Raw genomic sequence first — 20,953 nt, 5'->3', positions numbered from 1 at the left:
TTTTTTTTACATTTTAACAGTATGGGATCAAATATCTTTTAAAATTTTACATTCAGTCCAGCAAATTTACTTTTAAAAAACTAATTCTCAGAAAATTTTCATAGATGTGCACAAAGATACATCTAAAATGATCTCCCAGCAAAAAAATTTATAAACAATCTGTTTCTAATTTATGGTATATTTACATGTAAATTTTTAAAGTTTTATTTACTTAAGTAATCTCTATGTCCACAGTGGAGCTTGGACTCATGACCCCAAGATCAAGAGTCACGTGCTCCTCCAAATAAGTCAGCCAGGTGCTCCTACCTGTAAAATTTTTTATAGCCATTAACCATCAAATTTTAAAAGAATACTAAATGATAGGGGAAAACATTCAAGACAAACTGTTAAGCACAAAATGCAGGCTGTAAAACAGTATATACATTTTGACCCAATTTAGTGTTCTTAGAACTATACATTTAGAAAAGAGCTTGAAGAGTTTTCTCCATGATGTTAACAGCTGTGTCTAGCTCATGGGATTAAAGTAATTTTAATATTTTTAGACAAGGTTTTTCTATTCATGGGTATGAATATTTGTAATAAAAAAATTCTAGTTTTGAAAAAAAGTTGTATTTCGAAAGATAAAATCTGTATCAATTTCCAAAAGTGGCTAGTAACAAAGTAATAAGTGGGTATCATTGTGATCTTTGAAATAATAAACAAAATGACAAAAGGTTGGCAGGACAGGGTGGAGTGGATTAATAATTAATTCTTAGAAGTATTCAGCACACTCTACTATGAGAAAGAGCAAATTTTAAATTTAAAAATAGAGGGTGTCAAGAAGGTAAAAATTAGAAGGGATCGAAGTTTACATAAGCTTCAGTTAGATAAACACCTATATCAATTTCCTAGGTGATTGGGAAGGTTATTGTAGTAAAAAACCTAACACAATTCTGAAAATAACCAGAGCAGCATATTAGATGATTTCTCCTGAGTTTCTATTCTGTGTCCCACTTGGACAGATAATTACATACTGAAGTACAAAAAGAGGATGTTAGGATATTAATATAATACAAATCCAATTTTGATTATCAAATTCAGCTTATGTACCTTAGGTCAAATCTGTTAGGTGAATAACTCTGATATGTAAAAACCTAGAAAATCATTAACTACTACACTCTACACATTATACGTGGCTCATAATGAATAAAACCAGACTTTTGCATCTTTCTACACTAGTTAAAAATTTCACTTATCTCCTTCCTAAATTAGGCAAAAGCAAGAAAAATGTCTAGACTACCTTGTTTCCGTACTTTCGTTGGTTCTTCGTAGTCCTTGTTTTCTGGATTTGGAGATTCTAGAAAGCGGATTTCCTCTGCGACACTTTCCCCTTCTTGGCTCCTGAGGCTGTCTTCCTCTTCTTGAATAGGTGATTCTAATTCTGATTCCTCTGAATCAAGAAATATCTGACCAGCGACTACTCTGCCAGCTGTGTTGTGGTCCTTTACAGGCTCATCTGATGACAAAGAAGTCTGGGAATATAAGAGATTTTTAGTTTTCAAATAGTATCAGGACTGTCTCCAACCCAACTTGACCATTACTTTTACTAATCCAGATACATCTCCTTCAATTGTGAACATACCATACATGCTCATCTCTCTAAACTTTGGTATGTGTTCATTACATGCCTTTCTCACTTGCCTAACCTGACTCTTTCTTCTGATTTCAACTTAGATGTTATTTCTTACAGGAAGCATTCCTTAACTCCTGAAGCCTGGAGTAGGGACCCCTACAAACTCCCAATATAGCTTATACTTGCCCTTATGATAGCCCTGTACAACTTTCTGTTTCTCATCTATATTCCCTCAAATCTAGAGATAGAGATCATAACTGAACGGTCTCCTTGGATACATAATCAGCCTTATTCACTCAACCAACCAATTTAAATGTATTAACTCTACAGATTTATAAAACCTGATAGAAGTGGAAACAAATGGCAGTTAAGTCTTCAAAATAAAAAAAAAAAAACCCCTAAAAACGAAAAAAAAGGAATAAAATCAATCTCTCAGTAGGCAGTAGAATATTACTGCCTTTAGGCTCTACACACACAGCACATTCAAATTAAAATTAAACCTAATAACCAACACTCTGAATGAAAATATTATTCTCTCTCCTACAGGTCAGTGATTTTTTCTCCCCAGAAGAACTAGTGTATTGATACCAGCTATAGTTTTTTTCTTTTTTTTTCTTAATCCCATTCTGTTGCTCAAAAGACAGATTTCATATCCTTTCTAAGACACGTAATTCATGCTTTTAAATTGGGCATCAAATACTGGTCAATGGAGATTATAGTACATACCTTGGAATCTAAGGATTCATCTTGATTGCCTTCTTCATCTGTAAAGAAATTTTAAGACAATTTCATCATCCTTCTTGTTGGGAAATTACAGGTATTGTTAAAGCTCTTGATAAATACAACAAATAATAATCAGACACTTGATAAATATACCTAGAATTATCTAAAAATCGGTTGTATTCAACAACTATGCAGAAAAGATTAGGTAAAAGGAAAGCAAGGGGTTAGATGGAACAGTTCTTCCTCTTTGCCCGGGAAGGCACTGCTTTCATCTAGTGCCTTATTCAGGTAAGAAGCCCAATTACCACCACCACCCTTACCACCAAACACACTTCCTCAGACACCATCCAATTCTTTTGTTCGTATTTTATTCTACTACTGAGTTGCTAAACTTAAAAAATAAATCTCTGAATCTGTGGTTCAGGGTTCCACCTAGTACTCTCCTCTGCTCAGAATCCGGAGTTATAGAGCTTATTTTAGTGCTGGTGCTGATTAGCATTTTATTGTTCACTGAGACTACTAAAGATGGACACTAACAATTACTATTATGCGACGGAAGAGTTGCCAGACTAAGATATTTAGGATTTGTATTCTACTTCACTGAAGAGTTAACCAGATAAAAGCAAAAACTAGCAGCATACCATCATGTACTTACTCATGTGAGATCTATTTATTAAGAAATCAGTATCTTAAATTAAATAAACAATGAATCCAGCCCCTGGTTACATCTTTCTTCCAAATTCATATCTACTGCTTTGGCTTTGTCCAATTATGTTAATTTTCTGTCTATTATTCTGTGTTTTTGTGCTATTACTTCTATTCTGGCTACTTGCTACTCTTTTTCCTGATCTTATACAAACACATTGAGCACAAATGCCCATATGCTTATGTTTGGTCATTGTATTCCTGGCCAGTTTACAAAAAACAACTGTTAGATGGTCTCTAGGTTTCCTTCTTCTTCTTAAAATAATCTGATTTTATCTAGGAGTCAACCTCAGTTATAAGCTCATAAGCTATATAAGAAATTCGGGCACCTGGGTGGCTCAGTGGGTTAAGCCGCTGCCTTCGGCTCAGGTCATGATCTCAGGGTCCTGGGATCGAGTCCCGCATGGGGCTCTCTGCTCAGCAGGGAGCCTGCTTCCTCCTCTCTCTCTCTCTGCCTACTTGTAATCTCTCTCTTTCAAATAAATAAATAAAATCTTTAAAAAAAAAAAAAAAAAAAAGAAATTGACCAGTAGACAAAATGCTATAAAACCAAGTGCTTTTTACTAGAAAGTTCAGTGTTACAGTTGCCATTCATCTTTACTTCATATAGTTATATCTTTTTTTTTTTTAAGATTTTATTTGTTTATTTGACAGAGAGAGATCACAAGTAGGCAGAGAGGCAGGCAGAGAGACAGAGAAGGAAGCAGGCTCCCTGCTGAGCAGAGAGCCTGATGGGGGACTCAATCCCAGGACCCTGAGACCATGACCTGAGGCAGAGGCATAACTCACTGAGCCACCCAGGCGCCCCATATGGTTATATCTTAAATATTATTTATAACTTGTAACTCTTTCAAGCATAACAAAAATATGCTTTGGAGTTTGTATTATCAAAGTAGTGAGCTAACTTTAAGAAGTATAAGCTGAGGTGCATGGGTGGCTCAGCGGGTTAAAGCCTCTGCCTTCAGTTCAGGTCATGATCCCAGGGTCCTGGGATGGAGCCCTGCATTGGGCTCTGCTCAGCAGGGAGCCTGCTTCCTCCTCTCTCTCTGCCTGCCTCTCTGCCTGCTTGCCATCTCTATCAAATAAATAAACTCTTAAAAAAAGAAGTATAACCAATTCATTATGTGCATAATATACAACACGATTTCATAGTATTTGTTTCTTTTGAATATTTGAGAAAACTAGTCTACTAGTGAGGTTTGCCATATAAGAAAAGTGCTGTCAATTCAAAGAACACTTAAACTATAGTTACTTTCACATTTACTACTTTTAGACTACTTTCCAAATGTTTTATTTCTTATGGGTGGGGAAGAGAAGGGTATAGCATGCATTATCCCACAGTACCTATAACATTTAGGTAGTGATGGTACTTAATTAACAATCATCCTTCATGCTAACTTCTTCACAGGTTTTACCCAAAGCCCGAATTCTAACACATGGTTCAAATTCCATTCTCAGCAACATTTGGATAAAAGAAAAAAAATTTATCTCTACCATATATCAAAGTTGTATGAGTGGATGTGTTTAAGTAATCACAAACATTAACTAGTTAATGTATCAAGAGCAGACATTAATTGTGTAAATGTATATATCCCCAAACTTTAAATAAGCCAGAGCTCTTAAATTACTAATCACTAAATCATGAAATTTAGTGCCTTCTCACAACAGGTCACATATGCAGCAAATAAGTATATAATACAGATACCTATAAGTAAACTTGAAGACATGTACATTTGAGATACTACAAGCTATTACACATTGAAGTAGCAAAATATGTTTTTAAACTCCGAGAGTCCTTGAAACCTGTGACATCAGGGTTATTTCACATGAATTGCATCATGCTTCTGTCTCTCTTCTCTTCAAACTAGCAATATGTACTAAGGTTACTAGTAAATAAGAGAATTCTTTCTCATTTACTAAATGGGAAAGTCTACTCCAGATGGTAGTCTTAAAGCATAAGCTATTTTCTCTCTCAAAGTGATGTATCTATTCACATAACACTTTTATAGAAGTTGCTTATAATCTAGAAACTTCTGATATGTATTAGTAAGGTAACAAAGACACTTAAGTTATGCATAAACAAAAATAATAACACTTTTAGCAGAACACAAACATCAAGAAAAAAAAGCAAAAGAGTTCAATGAAGAGTTACAGATTTCTCATTCAACAGTATCACATCCAGAATATAAAGGTTTACATTACTTTAGAATTGTACACTTTCCTTTGAAAAAGACCAATTTTCATCTTTATTATATCCGCCAACCAAACTGCAAAAAGTACTGGGGATATTCTTTCAGGGAAAAGTAATTATCATAAATTCATTTTCCAACTTGTCATGTAAACTAAACAGACTGATAGATCTTCAAACACAGAAGTCCTAAGAGTTTGGTGAAAAGAGAGCAGACATCTGCTCTCTGCTTTACCACTGAATCTGTGCAGATCCTACAATACTCCTGATTTTTAACTACTCCAAAATAGAGGCCTGGAGAGCTAAGTTCAAAACTTCACTTCATTACATATTAATTTTATACACGTGGTTCAAAATAGCAAGCTTGGTCAGCCTCTTTCTCAACCTGTCAAAAGAGAATAATACCATCTGTCCTGTTGACTCACAATAATGTTTTAGGGAAGAAAAGAATAATGAAATTAAACAACGTCTGCAATCTGAAATTTACTCTTTGAATATCTAATAGAACTATTACCTGGAATACTTAGTGGTGAACCTGATTTAAAAGATTCTGTAACACTGGCACAAAGGGAGAAAAAAGAAAAAGCGAACCATTTATCTTTTCCTGCTGAAAATAAGAAAACAAGTATTTCTAAGTGAGAAAACATATAGCATTTTCTAATACTGAGAAAATGGAGAAATATCTTTTTAACCTTCTCCTTTATTTATTCACAGGAAAAAAGCATTTTGAATAAAAATGTCATATTTTTATATGTCTTTAAAACAAGATATGAAATAACAGCTACTAACAGTGATAGGATCAAGATTTCCTTTGTTGGCTGCTTATACTGGTAAATATGCAACTTGCTTTGGTAACCAGTAACATTCAAACTTTAAATCCACACAGAATTATGGCCCAAGGCTTGATTTTTAAATAGGAACAAATCTTTAATAATGAGGCTAACTTCCTATATACATAAGCAATTTAATGAATAAGAAAGTCAACTGAAAATCCATGTACTCAATTTCTAAAACTTCACCTCACACAAGTGTTTTACTATAATTGCACTTGAGCGCAGTAGTGCCTTTATTACCTGTCAGCACATCTCTGTTGCTTTAGTTCTGGCTAAGTATGGATTCTGGCTCCGCCAGAGAAATGCCCTGGCACAGGTGAACTACGATGGAAATCCGAGCAGACATTTTTGAACCCAGTTCTCTGCTTACATCAACACAATCCAAAGATTTAACACTTCAGTATGAGTAATCTATTATAACATCCCGAGAATCCCTACTGTTGATTAAATGACTTCTTCAAGTACCATTTCCACTGACGTGAAGCTCTTAACGCATATGAAATCTAGTTAACAGAATATGCAGGAAAATGTTTGTAGGGCTTTCATTTCCTTTAAATTCTGCAAACTTAATTCAGAGGAATACTCACCGTGTTCTTTCACTAGTCGTCCTTATGCGTTAGTGTGAAGAATTATTTGTGAAGCTTGTTTAACTACAGATACCCCAACCTGCTCCATACCTAAAACTGCATGTTTAACAAACTCCTACGAGGACTTCTGATGCCAAGTGGTCTATGGCCCATCAGGTACTCTATCGATTATACTCAACAGTTTATTTCATATTTCCTGTGGTCAAATAATTGTTAGCAGGGCTTCAAGAGTCAGGTAGTTTTGGAGATTTGGTCATGAATACAAACCATTACTAAAAAGGGGGAAGGCAGACCTCAAGGCATGATGTTGGCAGTAAAGTAACTAGCATATGCTTGTTGCTTTTGAAGTGGTATCTCAAACCACAATATGGATAGAATTTTAGGTTTAGACGTCTTATTTTAGAAACAGAATGACGTTATGGCATTGACTTACAACTAGGACAGATAATTTGGGGATTCAAATAACCATCTGGGAAATTTTCTGTTGGGAAAAAAAAAAAGTTGACATTTATACCCTGCCTTGTTCCAAAAAAATTTAAAGCCACAGAACAGCTGTTTTGTTAACTAAACTGATTAAAATCCAAAAGCTTTATTGTACTAATTTGTTGCTTTACCAACATTTAGAAACACTAAGTGCTTCTTTATCAACACTCCCAAAACAGAAGTTTTCAGATGTAGGCAGACCGAACTATTAAGAAAGAAAAATACATCTCAGAACCCTAGTATTAAGCCGCTAACTGGAAAATCAACTCAAAAGCGCATGAATTTTTATATCTACACAAAACATGAAAATCAGGTGCTATATACATTTTAAATTTACAGGGACCAAGATTTCCTTAAAAAAAAAAAAATCACAAAGTTACTGTCAACAAACATGGGGCAACTCAGAAACACGGTGACAGAGATCAACACCACTTTCTCGGGAATATCTCCTAAAAAGGGATTGAGCGTGGACACAGTTCCATCAAAAGTCTTCATTTTAAAACAGACCAGGAGATAAGGGGCACCTCAGGTGCTCAGCAATCCACCAAAACCACTGTCAACATCCTGGTTTTGATGGACCCGGCTCTGCTCAGTGATAACCCCAGGTGGGTCAACTACTTAACTTACAAATCCCAAGCACATAATCTGTCCGAGAGTTGAGGAAGTTCCAGGAAGGCTCAGGTGTCACTGTGGCGCTAAGCCAGCGCTCGGGATTTATTCCCCAAGAGTCAATTCCTCACTCGCGAGGAGTCGCGTAAAGTTTGTCAAGGGAGGAGAGGTGTGGGCAGGGGGACCGCCCCTTCCCTTCCTCCCCTCTCTAGCTCCCTAAACACCCCCTCTCTCCCAGGCCAGCCAAAGCCCGAGGAAGGACAGCAAGAGGCTCGTGCGAAGTGTGACCAGAGAGAGTGGAGTCTCCAGCTTGAGCCCCCACGGCCCTGCCCCGGGATGGAGGCCGGGGGGGCGGTGGCTCCCGGCCTCCAGTCCGAGGGGGCGGATACTGACCCGAGGACGCCGAGGCCGAGCCCAGCAGCACCGCACAGAGCAGCAGCGTCAGCCCAACTCGGACCCGCATCCTGCTCCCGCGGCCGCTGCCACCCCCTGGAGCTGTCGCTTTCGCCTCTGCCACCACCGACTCAGCTACCGCCGCCGCCTCGCCGCTGCTCTTCCTGCTCTGGTCTCCTTCCTCCGCCCCTTCCCAGGCCTCCCTGCCCTAGAGCGGAGCCAATCCCCGCCCGCCGCCTCGGGCTCTGTGCCCAATCGCCGCAGTCTTCCCGCCCACCCTATTGCCCCGCCCCCGGGGTCATACATTGACCAATAATTTTGCGAGATTCCCACACCGGCTTTCCTGATTGGACCACAGCCTCACGACATGGCCCCAGCTAATTGGTAGATCCTGAGTTCAACCATCCCGGAATCAGGGCGTGAGTCCAGGGCCGGGAAGAAAAGAAAGTCACCCAGGACTACAATTCCCACAATACATTTCATGGGCTTTTTTCGAAGTGTGCGCTCGGAAAAACGTATCCCATTATGGAGCAAGATTTAAAAGTGCAGGTGGGTGTTGAAACTAAGAGAACTTACTGAGTAACATCTGTGCTAGACGTTTGCTCAAGGCCACGAGCCCACAGGGTGTTTTGTTTGTTTGTTTGTTTGAGCCAGCATATGTAACAAGAAACCCACGTTATAAGGTTAAGCGTTTGTAATGTGTTATGCTGTTCTTCCTCTTTGTTTTATTTAGAAAATTTGAATTGGACACTTCTGAGAGTTAACTTAGGAAAAGTACAACAGCTAGACCGAGTTCGAAATATTTTGTTGAACTTAGATAAAACAGTGCCATATATAGATGGCACTCACTACCCCTCTTCCTTTCCCTGACAAAACAAATGGAAAGAAACCCCGTTCAGTGCAGATCATGTCAATGTTCGTATTCATTTTTAGGGGGGCCACCGGGTAATAATCATCTGGAAAACGTGCTAACAGCCTTTGCAAAAAGGCTTTCAAACCCTGGTCCTTATCCCTCTCTTTTTTGTGAGTTATACTGTTTTCTTCCTCCTGAGTTCCGGAGGCTGGAGTGGTGTATTTGGAGACAAAGGTGAGGGTGATCGCATTGCAGACGACGAAATAGTCTGGTGTATCTAGTACCAACTCCAGGCATGTTCCCACTGGGTAGCAGGGCAGTGGTTTGTGTTCCTGCCCCTTCATCAAATTGTGTCATTCTGTTTTCCCTAGAATCCACCCACCATCAGCCTGGTCCTGGAACCGAGCGGAACTCAGTCCTCAGCTCCCTTGAGGTCAGGTTTCTGGACAAGTCCACCCTAGCCACATATCTTAATACCTCCAGGCATTTTTTTTCCCAATTATTTATTTATTATCCTATTTTAAAAATTTTAAATATTTTATTTATTTATTTATTTGGCAGGTAGAGATCACAAGTAGGCAGAGAGAGAGAGAGAGAGAGAGGGAAGCAGGCTCCCCGCTGAGGAGAGAACTGGATGCGGAACTCCATCCCCGGACCCCGAGATCATGACCTGAGACGAAGGCAGCGGCTTAACCCACTGAGCCACCCAGGCACCCTATTTTTTATTTTTTTACTTTTATTTTATTATTATTTTTTTATTTGACAGACAGAGATCACAAGTGGGCAGAGAGGCAGGTGAGGGCTGGGGGAGCAGGCTCCCTGCTGATGCCGGGCTTGATTCCAGGACTCTGGGGTCATGACCTGAGCCCAAGGTAGAGGCCCTAACCTACTGAGCCACCGAGGCACCCTTCCATTTTTTTTTTTTTTTTTAATAAAAATCCTCTTTTCTAGGATAAGGATAAAAAAAACTGTTAAACCAGACCCCCCCCCCCAAAAAAAAAAAAAGAAAATACTAACTGCTGTTCCACATTCACATCAGAGGAGATGAAGGAAATTATTGTCCTGTTACTCTCTTGCTACCTCCTTGGTACTAATCTCTGTTTCTGTTACTAACAATGTTTCCTCAGAGTTCCTCTGATTTTAAATCATAGAGTAAATTCTGGTATATTTTCCTCCCCTTTTCATCTTATCAATCATCACATCCTAACAATGTGAGCTATGTAATTACTGTTTTATTATTATTATTATTTTTTAAAGATTTTGTTTTTTAAGCCATCTCTACATCCAGCATGGGGCCCAAATTCACAACCCCGAGATTAAGAGCTGCATGTTCGGGGCACCTGGATGGCTCATCGGTTAAGTGTCTGCCTTGGGCTTAGATCATGATCATGGGGTCCTGGGATGGAGCCTCAAGTCAGGCTCTCTACTCAGCGGGGAGTCTGTTTCTCCCTCTCCCTCTGCCACTCCTGCTTATATTCTCTCTCTCTGTCACATAAGTAGGTAAAATCTTAACAAAGAAAAAGAAAAACAAACAAACAAAAAAAGAGTTACATGCTCTTCTGGCTGAGCCAGCCAGCTGCCCTTGTCATTGTGACCATTTTTGTCTTTCTCACTGAAAACTTCCCTACTGGGGGTCTCACTTTCCCTTACCTGCCTGGTGCACCTGAGTTCTAGCAATATTCACCCACATCACTCTCTTTTCACTTTCAAGGCAACCACATAGAGCCAGATTAATTTTGCTTTTAAAAGTAAAATTCAATTCAAATTAAATTAAAATTCCTATTTAAAAATTTTCAATGACTGCCTTTGTCATAGAATCAAAAAATGTTTGAAACCCTACTGACAAAACAGGAACTTGGGCTGGCAGTTATACTTTCTTGGGGAAATTTCTGCCTTCCACAAGAAAAGCAGTTATGATCTGATTGATAGACTAGGGAATGTTCACTGCTTGGGACTTAGCTTCCCTTTTCATCCTTTTCTTTCCTAAGTGCTTCTTAAATTTAAGGCCCCATGCTAAGTGCTGCATGAACACAGTTCTGATTTCCACATGAACAAACTCTTGTCATAGGCTCCTTTATCCTCTCCCTACTGCCCTTGCTTCTTTTGAACCACAACCATGGCATCATTCCCGCTTTCACTTGTGTTTCATCTTGGCTCAGGCTCTTCTCTGACTAGGCGGGTTCTCATTACTCTTTATTTCTTTAAGTATTTACAGGACATTCGCAAACTTGCCTTTTAAAATTATTTATTTATTTATAAATAGAGAGAGAGAGAGAGAGAGAGAGAGATCACAAGTAGGCATAGAGGCAGGCAGAGGGGGGAGGGAAGCAGGCTCCCTGCTGAGCAGAGAGCCTGATGTGGGGCTCGATCCCAGGACCCTAGGATCATGACCTGAGCTCAAAGCAGAGGCTTTAACCCACTGAGCCACCCAGGCACCCCCAAACTTCCCTTTTAGGTGGGATGCAAACTTTCAGTGGCTAGAGACGATTATATAATTCAATATACAGGTGTATAACATTGGACTTGCCATCTATTAGCACTAGATAATTTCTGGCATTTGATAGATATGCCTTACTTATGAAGTATTTTAATAATAATATTTTGAAAGCACTTGCTATCTGTTATAAGTTTAGTCCTTTTTAAAAAAAATTTTTTTATTTATTGAGAGAGAGAGTGAAAACAGAGGAAAGAGGGAGAGGGAGAATCACAAGCAGACTCTCTGCTGAGCATGAAGCCCAATGTGGAGCTTGATCTCATGATCCTGAGATCACAACCTGAGGAAAAATCAAGAGTCAGATGCTTGGAGGCACCTGGGTGGCTCAGTCTCTTGGGTGTCTGCCTTCAGCTCAGGTCATGATCCTGGGGTCCCGGGGTTGAGCCCTGCATTGGGTTCCTTGCTCCACGGGGAGCCTGCTTCTCCCTTTGCCTGTTGCTCCCCCTGCTTTTGCTCTCTGCCCCCCTCTGTCCAATAAATAAATAAAATCTTAAAAAAAAAAGACACTTAACCGCCTGGGTCACTCAGGTACCCCAAGTTATAAGTTTAATCTTAAGATATTGTATAGGGAAATATTAAGGAACATTTGCATCCCTAGTATACAGGAAATTTACTTCACTCTTCTGTGCCTCTGTAAAATAAGTATATTAATAATATTCTCTTCACCAAGTGTGTTCTGAGGTTCATATCGCAGAAGAGATAAGGAAGAAAAAAAGTACTTCTTTAATTATAGAATGTTCTACAAATATTATTATTGATTGCTTGGTCGAAGCAAAGACAGAAATCAAAATAGTAGTTTGTATAGAGACTAATACAATTAGTTTTATTTCCTTATTATGAAAAGGTTTTAGAGCTGCTAGAGTTATTGTCTTTAACCAAAAACGAGTAATTGGTATCTTATGAGAATATTCATAGGACCTTGACTTTTTAGGGAAATTCCAAGTCTCCAAAGCTGGTCTAGAATATGGTGTGGGAAAACCAGATTTATTTTTTCAGCCTGCTAGGTTGCATGATGATTAAATAGCGAAAAGGTTGTGAGTTCTGCATGGCCTTATCTAGTCCAGGTGTACATTCCTCATGATTTCCTGCCAACATTCCCAGTTTAACTTCTGTACTCACTGTACTTGTACAAAATGTTAATATTATTCATTAATTCATAGGCTTCTTTAATATTTGCTCAGCTGTCTGTATTCTGTTTAACTTGTCCATATCAGTGTTCTGGGTCACTGTCATAGACTTCCAAGTTGCAGAAAACCTGTTTGCTCTGCATTACAACACAGAGTAGGCCTCCATGGAAGTAGATTATAAGCGCTTCTTCATGCAGATGACACTGAGGTCACCTTATTCCATTGACAGGAATTGAGCAACCAGCACATATTGAGAACCTCCCGAACATGTTGAGGACACAAATCCAGTCTGCTTTTTGCTTAAGATGGTAAGACAACCCCCAGAGTCTTTTCCTGAGAATGCAGTGATTGTCACTAACTCTAGTCAAGTATATCCTTTCCTGTGCTATTGTTAGGCATCTATTTGGTTGGCCATGTGCACAGGCTGTCAGCACTTGTACCAATGTATCTGCCAGGGCAGGATTAAGGATAGACAAGGAGCAGGATATTTCCCCCTTTAGAACTTAGAGAAGAATGTACTTTCTTTGATGTAGATGAGGTACATTAAAGTACTTATTTTTGTGTTTATATCTCACAGATAAATGAAAATTGAAAGCCTTGCACTATATTGTGAGATAGAACCTGGCATCTCTTCATGCATATTCTCTGTTCCTCAAGGAAATGGACCATGGCTTTATACTTCATTGTATTAAGTATAATTCCAGGATTGTAAAGAGCAGGTATATAATTAGTAATCAAATAAGCTTTGAATGTACATGCAACTTTGCATAATTATAATTGTCATAAAGGTCAGAGTACAGATCCCAACTGCAGAGCACAGGATTCAAAATACCTAAGCTTGGAAGCTGGTGGAATAGGTGTGGTGTGTGTGTTCAGGCTCTACCAAGTTTCAGTGGTAGAAATGACATTTACTTTGGAGGTGTATATCCTTTCTAAACAGAGTGGACTCTTGCCAAGTAAAAGGAAAGGCCAGGATACATTTATACCATGAATAAATGGACAGGTTTAATTTTTTCATAGATTTGTTAACTGCCACTTCTGGAGAAAGACTGAATTAAAACTGGATTTAAGTAAGAACTTAAGTGAACCTTGTAAGGTGGAGATAAACAGTTTAGAGCTCCCATTAAATTCAGAATATTTAACTCTTGAGTAGATGGCAATGTATTCAATCAGTGAATGTTGGGTTAAGAACAGTTAAGAACAGTACAGTCTGGGGCGCCTGGGTGGCTCAGTCAGTTAAGTGTCTGCCTTTAGCTCAGATCAAGATCCCAGGTCTGGGATCAAGCCCCACATTGGGTTCCCTGCTCAGTGGGGAACCTGCTTCTCCCTCTCCCTCTGCCTCTGCTCTGTCTACTTGTATGTTTTTTCTCTCTCTCTCTCTCTCTGTCAAATAAATAAATTTAAAAAAAAAACCATTATAATCATAGATTAGCCATTATTTTTTCCTTCCTTCAACAAATATTTTCTGGGCACTGTTAATGCCCTTCAGCCAAAGGCCACCAAGGACACACCTGTAGTTGAACACATTAGGTTTTGTACTTTCTGCAAGGATGAAGAACACCACATTTCATGTGTCAGGAAGGGAGCTTTAGAAAGAACCGAGTGTAGAATTTGGACTTTTGGTTGGTAATTGGTGGGAGGATCCAGGGAAGCTGGGTTTGCTTTAGATTGGATGCTCTTAGAAGTACCCCTGATTTCTGTGATTTTCATAGAAATCCATCAGTAAACCTCACCTCAAAGGAAAGGAGACTACAATGAAGATAAAGCCATCATTGGTGAAGAAACAGTAGCTACTTATTTTTTTTTTAATTTTTAAAAAAGATTTTATTTATTTATTTGACAGAGATCACAAGTAGGCAGAGAGGCAGACAGAGAAAGAAGAGGAAGCAGGCTCCCTGATGAGCAGAGAGCCCGATGTGGGGCTCGATCCCAGGACCCTGGAATCATGACCCAAGCTGAAGGCAGAGGCTTTAACCCACTGAGCCACCCAAGCGCCCTAGTAGCTACTTATTTTAGCCAAGAGAGGAAGTGTTTGGTATTTCGTGAATGGCACAGGGAACTTGTTTCTATTTGTGCTTAAATAAAATTGTGAAATGGTTTGCTTTGTCTCAGAGTAACCTGTATGTGGTTGGTATTCTGAGATTATTTAAGTCCAAGAGGGGAATCACATGGCCTAGTTATGAGTGCCAGACCAGCTCCCAACTGTCAGGGGCTACTCTTTGTTTTCTGTCTCCGCAAACAACTGGGAGGCACACTAGGTTCTTGGTGCTGGGGATTTAGCAATCAATAAAACAGACAAAAATCACATTCATTCTAGCCAGGGGAGAAAGAGAATAAAATAAATAAGTAAATGATACTTTATTGGAAAGTGACAAGTACTCGAGAGAAAAAACTATCAAGGAAGGGGAATAGGGTAATGGGGGGTGAGTGGGGACCATCATTTCAATCTGAAGCAGGGAGAGCTCATATTTGAGCAGAGACTTACAGTGATGAGGAATGAGCTGTGAAGATGTGGGAGTGGATCTAGTCTTTGTGACAGGTGTAGGGTGATATCTCTTTGGGGTTTTGATTTGCATAAGATCTGAAAGAAGTATAACACTGTACGTTAATTACACTTCAATTAAAAAATAAAAAAATGTGGGTGTGAAGAGCCTTCCAGGAATAACGAGCAGCCCCAGTGAAGGTTCCAAGGCAAGAGCAGGTCTGTTATGCTCCAGGAACGGCAAGGAGCCCTGTGGATGCTGAAGCAGGTGAGAGAGGGGATGACGGGAGAGAGGGCACAGGGCATGTCGGAGAAGTATCTGGGGGCAGATGGTTTAGGGAATTTTAGGTCAATATTTAGGGGTAGTCAGAATGCTACTTCTTATGACTCTGAGACTATCTTTTTTTTTTTTTTAAACATTTTATTTATTTATTTGACAGATAGAGATCACAAGTAGGCAGAGAAGCAGGTAGAGAGAGAGGAGGAAGCAGGCTCCCTGCTGAGCAGAGAGCCCGATGCGGGGCTCGATCCCAGGACCCTGGGATCATGACCTGAGCCGAAGGCAGAGGCTTTAACCCACTGAGCCACCCAGGCGCCCCTGAGACTGACTATCTTGAAGTGTGGCTTAGATAATTGCCCAGAGCCTTCCCTTCACCTGCATGAGAATGAGCAAATAATTGCATAAACCTCTTTATTAATCGTTTGGATATAATGATAAAGTAACCAGTTAAAACAATTTTACTCAAAAGTTTGATTCAGTGGAATTTCACACCACTGGTTAGAAATTCAGATGGTTAAGTGCAAAGTTGAGTCGGTAAGATCCTAAGAGAAGGATCCTCAAAATATTCAAACAATATTACCGTGAATACAAGTCACTTGGAAGTAAGTTTGATGCAAACATTTTGATGCAAAATGGGGGTGTTGATCATTTCCTATTCTTGAATAGGCTCCCATCTATGCCATGTTGATTTCACATAAATCCAACTTGAAGGGCTGCATTGACAAAAAAGAAATATATGTGTTACATATCTATTAAAATATACATTAATAAGTACATATTTCATATATGCATGAAAAGTTTGCGTATATACTGGCACACGTGAATTAAAACAACTGAGAAAATTTGTAGGCACAACGCTTCTTTATCCCTACATGTGTTAGTATTTCCTGAAAACAAGGAATTCTCTAACATAGGCACAGAACTGTTATCAAAGTTAGAAAGTTAACTCTGATTCATCTATAGACTGTCATCTATAGACTTTATTCATATCGTGCCAATTTGCTACAATGATGTCCTTTTTCCCAGCAGAAAATCCAAGACCATCGGGTCCCTACAGTCTGTCTCATCTCATTAGTGTCCTTTGATTTGGAATAGTTCCTGAAGGTGTGTGTGTGTTTGCGTTTCCCAACTTCTTGACACCAATAATTTTTAAGTGTATCAACAAGTTATTTCATAGAATGTACCCTAATGTCGGTTTGTGTCATGATTAGTTTTGGGGTTTGCACCTATGGTGAGACCATCACAGAAACGATGCTGAATTCTTCTAAGGGGATCATGTCAGGAGCCAAATGCTATTGGTTATTCCAAATCCTGGCGATGATAATGTTGGTCAGTTGGCTAACGAGGAGTTTCCACTGCATTGACTTTTGTAATTAAAATGTTAATTATGTTAATTAATATATGTTAATATAATAATTATATGAAAAAGGTACTGTGAGGTTATGTAAATATCTCATTATTCCTTAAACATTCACCCACTAGTTTTACCATGTATATTCATGATTCTTGCCTGAATCAGTAATTACTATGACAGCTGCCAATTGGTGATTTTCTAATTCTTATCATTCCTTCTACGTTTATTAATTAGCTTTCTAATGCAGGCAGAGCTTTTTCTTATTTATTTACGCATTTAATTGATTAATTTACATTGTTATAGACTCAGGTGTTCTTTACTGGATAGCTTATAAAAATCCATTACTATCATTATTATTTTGATGCTCAGATTATCTCAGATGTAGCCAGGGGGTGCCTCTTCAAACTGACTCCTATATCTTCTTGAGCACATCCTTAACACTTTTGTACTACGTATATTTTTTCTACTTTCCCTGATCTGATCCTGAATCAGCCATTTCTCCAAGTAGGTCTGCTTTCTTTCAGTGGAGAATGGTGTTTGTTTTCCAGGAGTACTCATTACTACTGAGGTATTAATGTTTCTGAAATCTCTTAGGAGACGGAGCTAGGAAATGTGTGTGTGTGTGTATGTATATGTGGGCATATGTTTGTATATGTATATAAATGCATACACATTCATAATACACATATACTTAACTATACATATCTATATCCATTTCAAAATCTAATTATCTCTTTCTGTATATCAAAATCGCTGAGAAAAGGAATGAATGAGCCACAGAGAAAATATTTGCAATCCATATATTTTAAAGGGAACTTGTGTCCAAAACTTATGAAGAACTCAATAATAAACACATAATGTGTTATTTAAAACTATGCAGGCTATCAGTATAGACATAAAATAAAGATGAATTAAGTAACATGAATAACAAATATGATTTAATATATATTAATGTAGTAAATAGAAATATAAAAAACTATAATAAATATACAAATACGATGAAACACAATAATAAAAATACCAAAAAAATGGAAAAGATTTGAACCTACCCTTTGCAAGGAATATAGGTAAGTAGAAAATAAGCACATGAAAAGGTGTTTAACATCTTTAGTCACCAAGAAACTGTAAATTAAAATCACCACAAAATGTCCCTTACTCCCGCCATAATGGCTAAACTTTGACAGATGTTGGTGAGGATGAAGAGCAGTTGGTAGGGTATAAAAAGGTATAATTGCTGAATAGAATTCTTAGCCATAGTTCTTATACATGTAAACTCTTACCTACCCTCTAACCTAATGTTCTCATTCTTAAGTACTTGCTCAGGAGAGGGCATGAAATCGTGTACACACAATGTCTTCAGTTATAACGTTCACAGTAGCTAAATTCAAAATAGGGAAGATCTTAGAAAAACTTGAAGTGTTTACTTTGCGGTGAATGGATAAACAAACAATGGAGCACCACTTGGCCACAAAAAGAAAAGAGTTACTGATATGTGCATATCATGCATGATTCTCCAAAACATTATGCTGAGTGAAAGAAACCAGACCCCAAAGAGCACATCTCTTATGATTCCATTCCATGGAGCTCAAGGACAGTTGCAACTAACCTGTCGTGATAGCATTCAGACAAGCAGTTGCTTGGGGGTGAGAGTGGGAAGGGGAAAATTGACTGGAAAGAGGCAGGAGGGAACTTTTGGGTAACGGAATTCTTCTATAGTCCAATTAGCATGTGCATCACATGGGTGACAGATGCATTTCTGTCCAAACTCATAGAAACATGCCCTCAAGATCCATGCATTTTTGTGTCTGTAAATGCTATCTTGTGGCAGGCAGAAAAATGTCCCCCCACCCCCACATCGGTCTTGAGGTGGGAAGATTCTCATCTCATTATTCTCTGGCATTATCCAAAGGAGTCCTAGATGTAATCATATGCATTCTTGCAAGAGGAAGGCCCGAAGGTCAAAGTGAGAAAGAGAAGATTTGATGATGGAGGCAGGGCTTGGAGTGATGCTGTTACTAAAAGGGGACCATGAGCCAATGAAGACAGCCTCTAGAAGCTAGGAACCGCAAAGAATGGATTTTCCCCTGGAGCCTCCAGGAGGAACACAGCCCTGCCAACTTCTTGATTTTAGTCCTGTAAGGTCCATTTTTGGACTTCTGACATTCAAACTATAAGATGATACATTTGTGTGGTTTTAAGCCACTAAGTTTGTAATAAGCAGCGATAGGAAACTAAGATATATCAGCATAATATACTTCATTTTATTGCATTTCACAGGTACTGTGTTTTTTGCAAGGTGAAGGCTTCTGGCAGTCCAGCATGGATCAAGTTTATTGGCACCGTTTTCCCAACAGCATTTGCTCACTTTGGGTCTCCGTGTCCCATTTTAGTAATTCTCACAATATTTCAAACTTTTTCATTGTGCAATCACAGTGTGCCTCTTGTATTTGTTACAGTGGTCTCTCATCAGTGACCACGGCTCACCAAACCTCAGGGCTGGCCGGCATCTTTAACAAGAAAAGATTTTAAAATTAAGGTTTGTACATTTTTTTCCACAACATAGGCCATTGCACCCTTAGTAGATTACAGTACAGTGTAAACAGAATTTATAGGCACTGCGAGATCAAAAAAATTCATTTGACTCCCTTTATTGCAGTGTTTGCTTTATTGTGATATTCCCTTCATTGCAGTGTTTTGGAACCAAAACTGCAATATGCCTGGACTTCATTTTTGAAAAAAAGTATTTAAAAATGCACTTAAGTGAGCAGTCCCACGGGCTACAAAAATAAATAAGCGAACAATTAAAAAATGTTAAAAAAAAAAAAAAAAGGCCGTGTGGTGCAACAGACCTGGGCCCTACTGTGGATTGTGCCCTCTGCCTATTTAGCGGTTCAGCAGCCATAGAAACGTTGGCAAGTTTGTAACATCCCTGAGGCTCAGTTTCTTAATCTACAAAATCAGGATCGTTAAACCTGGCTCACCTCTCAGAACTGTCATGAAGATTAAAAGCAATAAAGTAAGAAAGCAGTCTACCAACCAAAGACTGCACGGTAAAACCTCATTATGATGCTGGACTTTTATCCAGCATCAGTGCGTATATGACCGAGTTGGTAGGGCAGCTTGAATACTGCCCCTCGTGGGAAAGATAACTCCAGGAGAGGGGTGAAGGTCATCTGCAGAGCTTATCAGATTGTCCTTGTTCATTATTTTAAAAATAACTTTATTTTGAAATAGTCTAAGACTCAGAAGTTGCAAAAATGTGTTCCCGTTCTTTTCAAAGAGTTGGCAGCCTAGTTCTTTCTATTTATTGCACTCTGCCTGGTGTTCTGGAACTTTCTTTGATTTACTGAGTTCTAATGGTAAGAACTCAGCTCTGTGTGCGCTCACAAGGTACCTAGCACTGTGTCAGCACTTCATATATGTCCTTGTCGTGTAAGCCTCGATCAGTAATAACACAAAGGAGAGGTTTTAGTTATTCCTATTTTTGTGGGCGAAGAATCCAAGGCATAGACATGTTCAGAAAGTTACCCCGGTCTGCAGCTCAGAATGTGGGTCCAGTATTTCAGCCTGGCACCTGACTGCAGGGCCAAGCACAGAAATGTAGGAGGAAGTCCATCCTTGCATCACAGAATAACTCAGAGACATTTCTATTATTTCACACAATGTGCATGCAGGGGAAAGTGCATGCATACACCCGAGGGAGGGATTCTTACGCTGAGTCAGGAAATAAAGGCAAAACAGGATTTATGACAAAGAAAGAGAAGGGAAAAAGAAGCTGAAGACTGGAAACAGTGAGCATTTTTAGCAGTTTTTTTTAAACACTGATTAACTGGCAACTAAGAAGGTCAACCTGGGTATTTTGTTCTTGAGCGGTCCTTCTAAAGGTCAAACAACTTTTCCCATTTTTTATTGATTCTCCATAGAACTTTGGGAGATTATCTGGCCAGCATGAGAGACAGGTGCCCCCATTAAAGAAGGCCAGATTTCCTTTGTCAGTTCCTCCTCATTCATTGGCCAGGGATCCTCACCATTTCCCTCTTAACAGAATTTCTCATTTGTCAGGCTTAAGGACTGAGTTCATTATTTAATAACAATTGAATTTATTTTGAAGTCCTGGCAATTCATGTCACTTAATGTTTCCTAGAAGTTTTGCTACCATTCTATTTCTGTGGTCACTGTCCTGGTCATAGCCCTCATAACTCCATGTCCTATAAACTTGTTGATGAGATT

At 38.9% G+C, this 20,953-nt stretch overlaps 1 protein-coding gene and 1 long non-coding RNA gene across 3 annotated transcripts in view; one reads left to right on the top strand and one right to left on the bottom strand.

Moving 5' to 3' along the window:
* SEL1L (SEL1L adaptor subunit of SYVN1 ubiquitin ligase) overlaps positions 1-8,332 on the bottom strand; it is a 54,841-nt gene extending 46,509 nt beyond the window's left edge. The window contains exons 1-3 of the mRNA XM_059373582.1: positions 8,134-8,332; positions 2,339-2,376; positions 1,280-1,511 (exon numbers count right to left, since the gene is read on the bottom strand). Coding sequence (XP_059229565.1) covers positions 1,280-1,511; positions 2,339-2,376; positions 8,134-8,203 — 340 coding nt within the window. The 5' untranslated portion in view covers positions 8,204-8,332. The remainder of the gene's footprint in view (positions 1-1,279; positions 1,512-2,338; positions 2,377-8,133) is intronic.
* A 214-nt stretch (positions 8,333-8,546) lies between these two features.
* Positions 8,547-19,829, top strand: LOC132000118 (uncharacterized). 2 transcript variants are annotated; one of them, XR_009399180.1, is made up of 7 exons: positions 8,547-8,682; positions 9,358-9,419; positions 12,837-12,915; positions 13,185-13,326; positions 15,257-15,357; positions 16,399-16,473; positions 19,001-19,829. It is a non-coding gene; the product is annotated as an uncharacterized LOC132000118 (long non-coding RNA). The 2 variants fall into 2 exon arrangements; XR_009399179.1 differs by lacking the exon at positions 9,358-9,419.
* Positions 19,830-20,953: the final 1,124 nt, after the last annotated feature.

This window comes from Mustela nigripes, chromosome 13, assembly GCF_022355385.1.
Source record: "Mustela nigripes isolate SB6536 chromosome 13, MUSNIG.SB6536, whole genome shotgun sequence".
In the NCBI taxonomy this organism is placed as follows: Eukaryota; Metazoa; Chordata; class Mammalia; order Carnivora; family Mustelidae; genus Mustela; species Mustela nigripes.
This window is presented reverse-complemented; position numbering and strand designations above follow the sequence as displayed.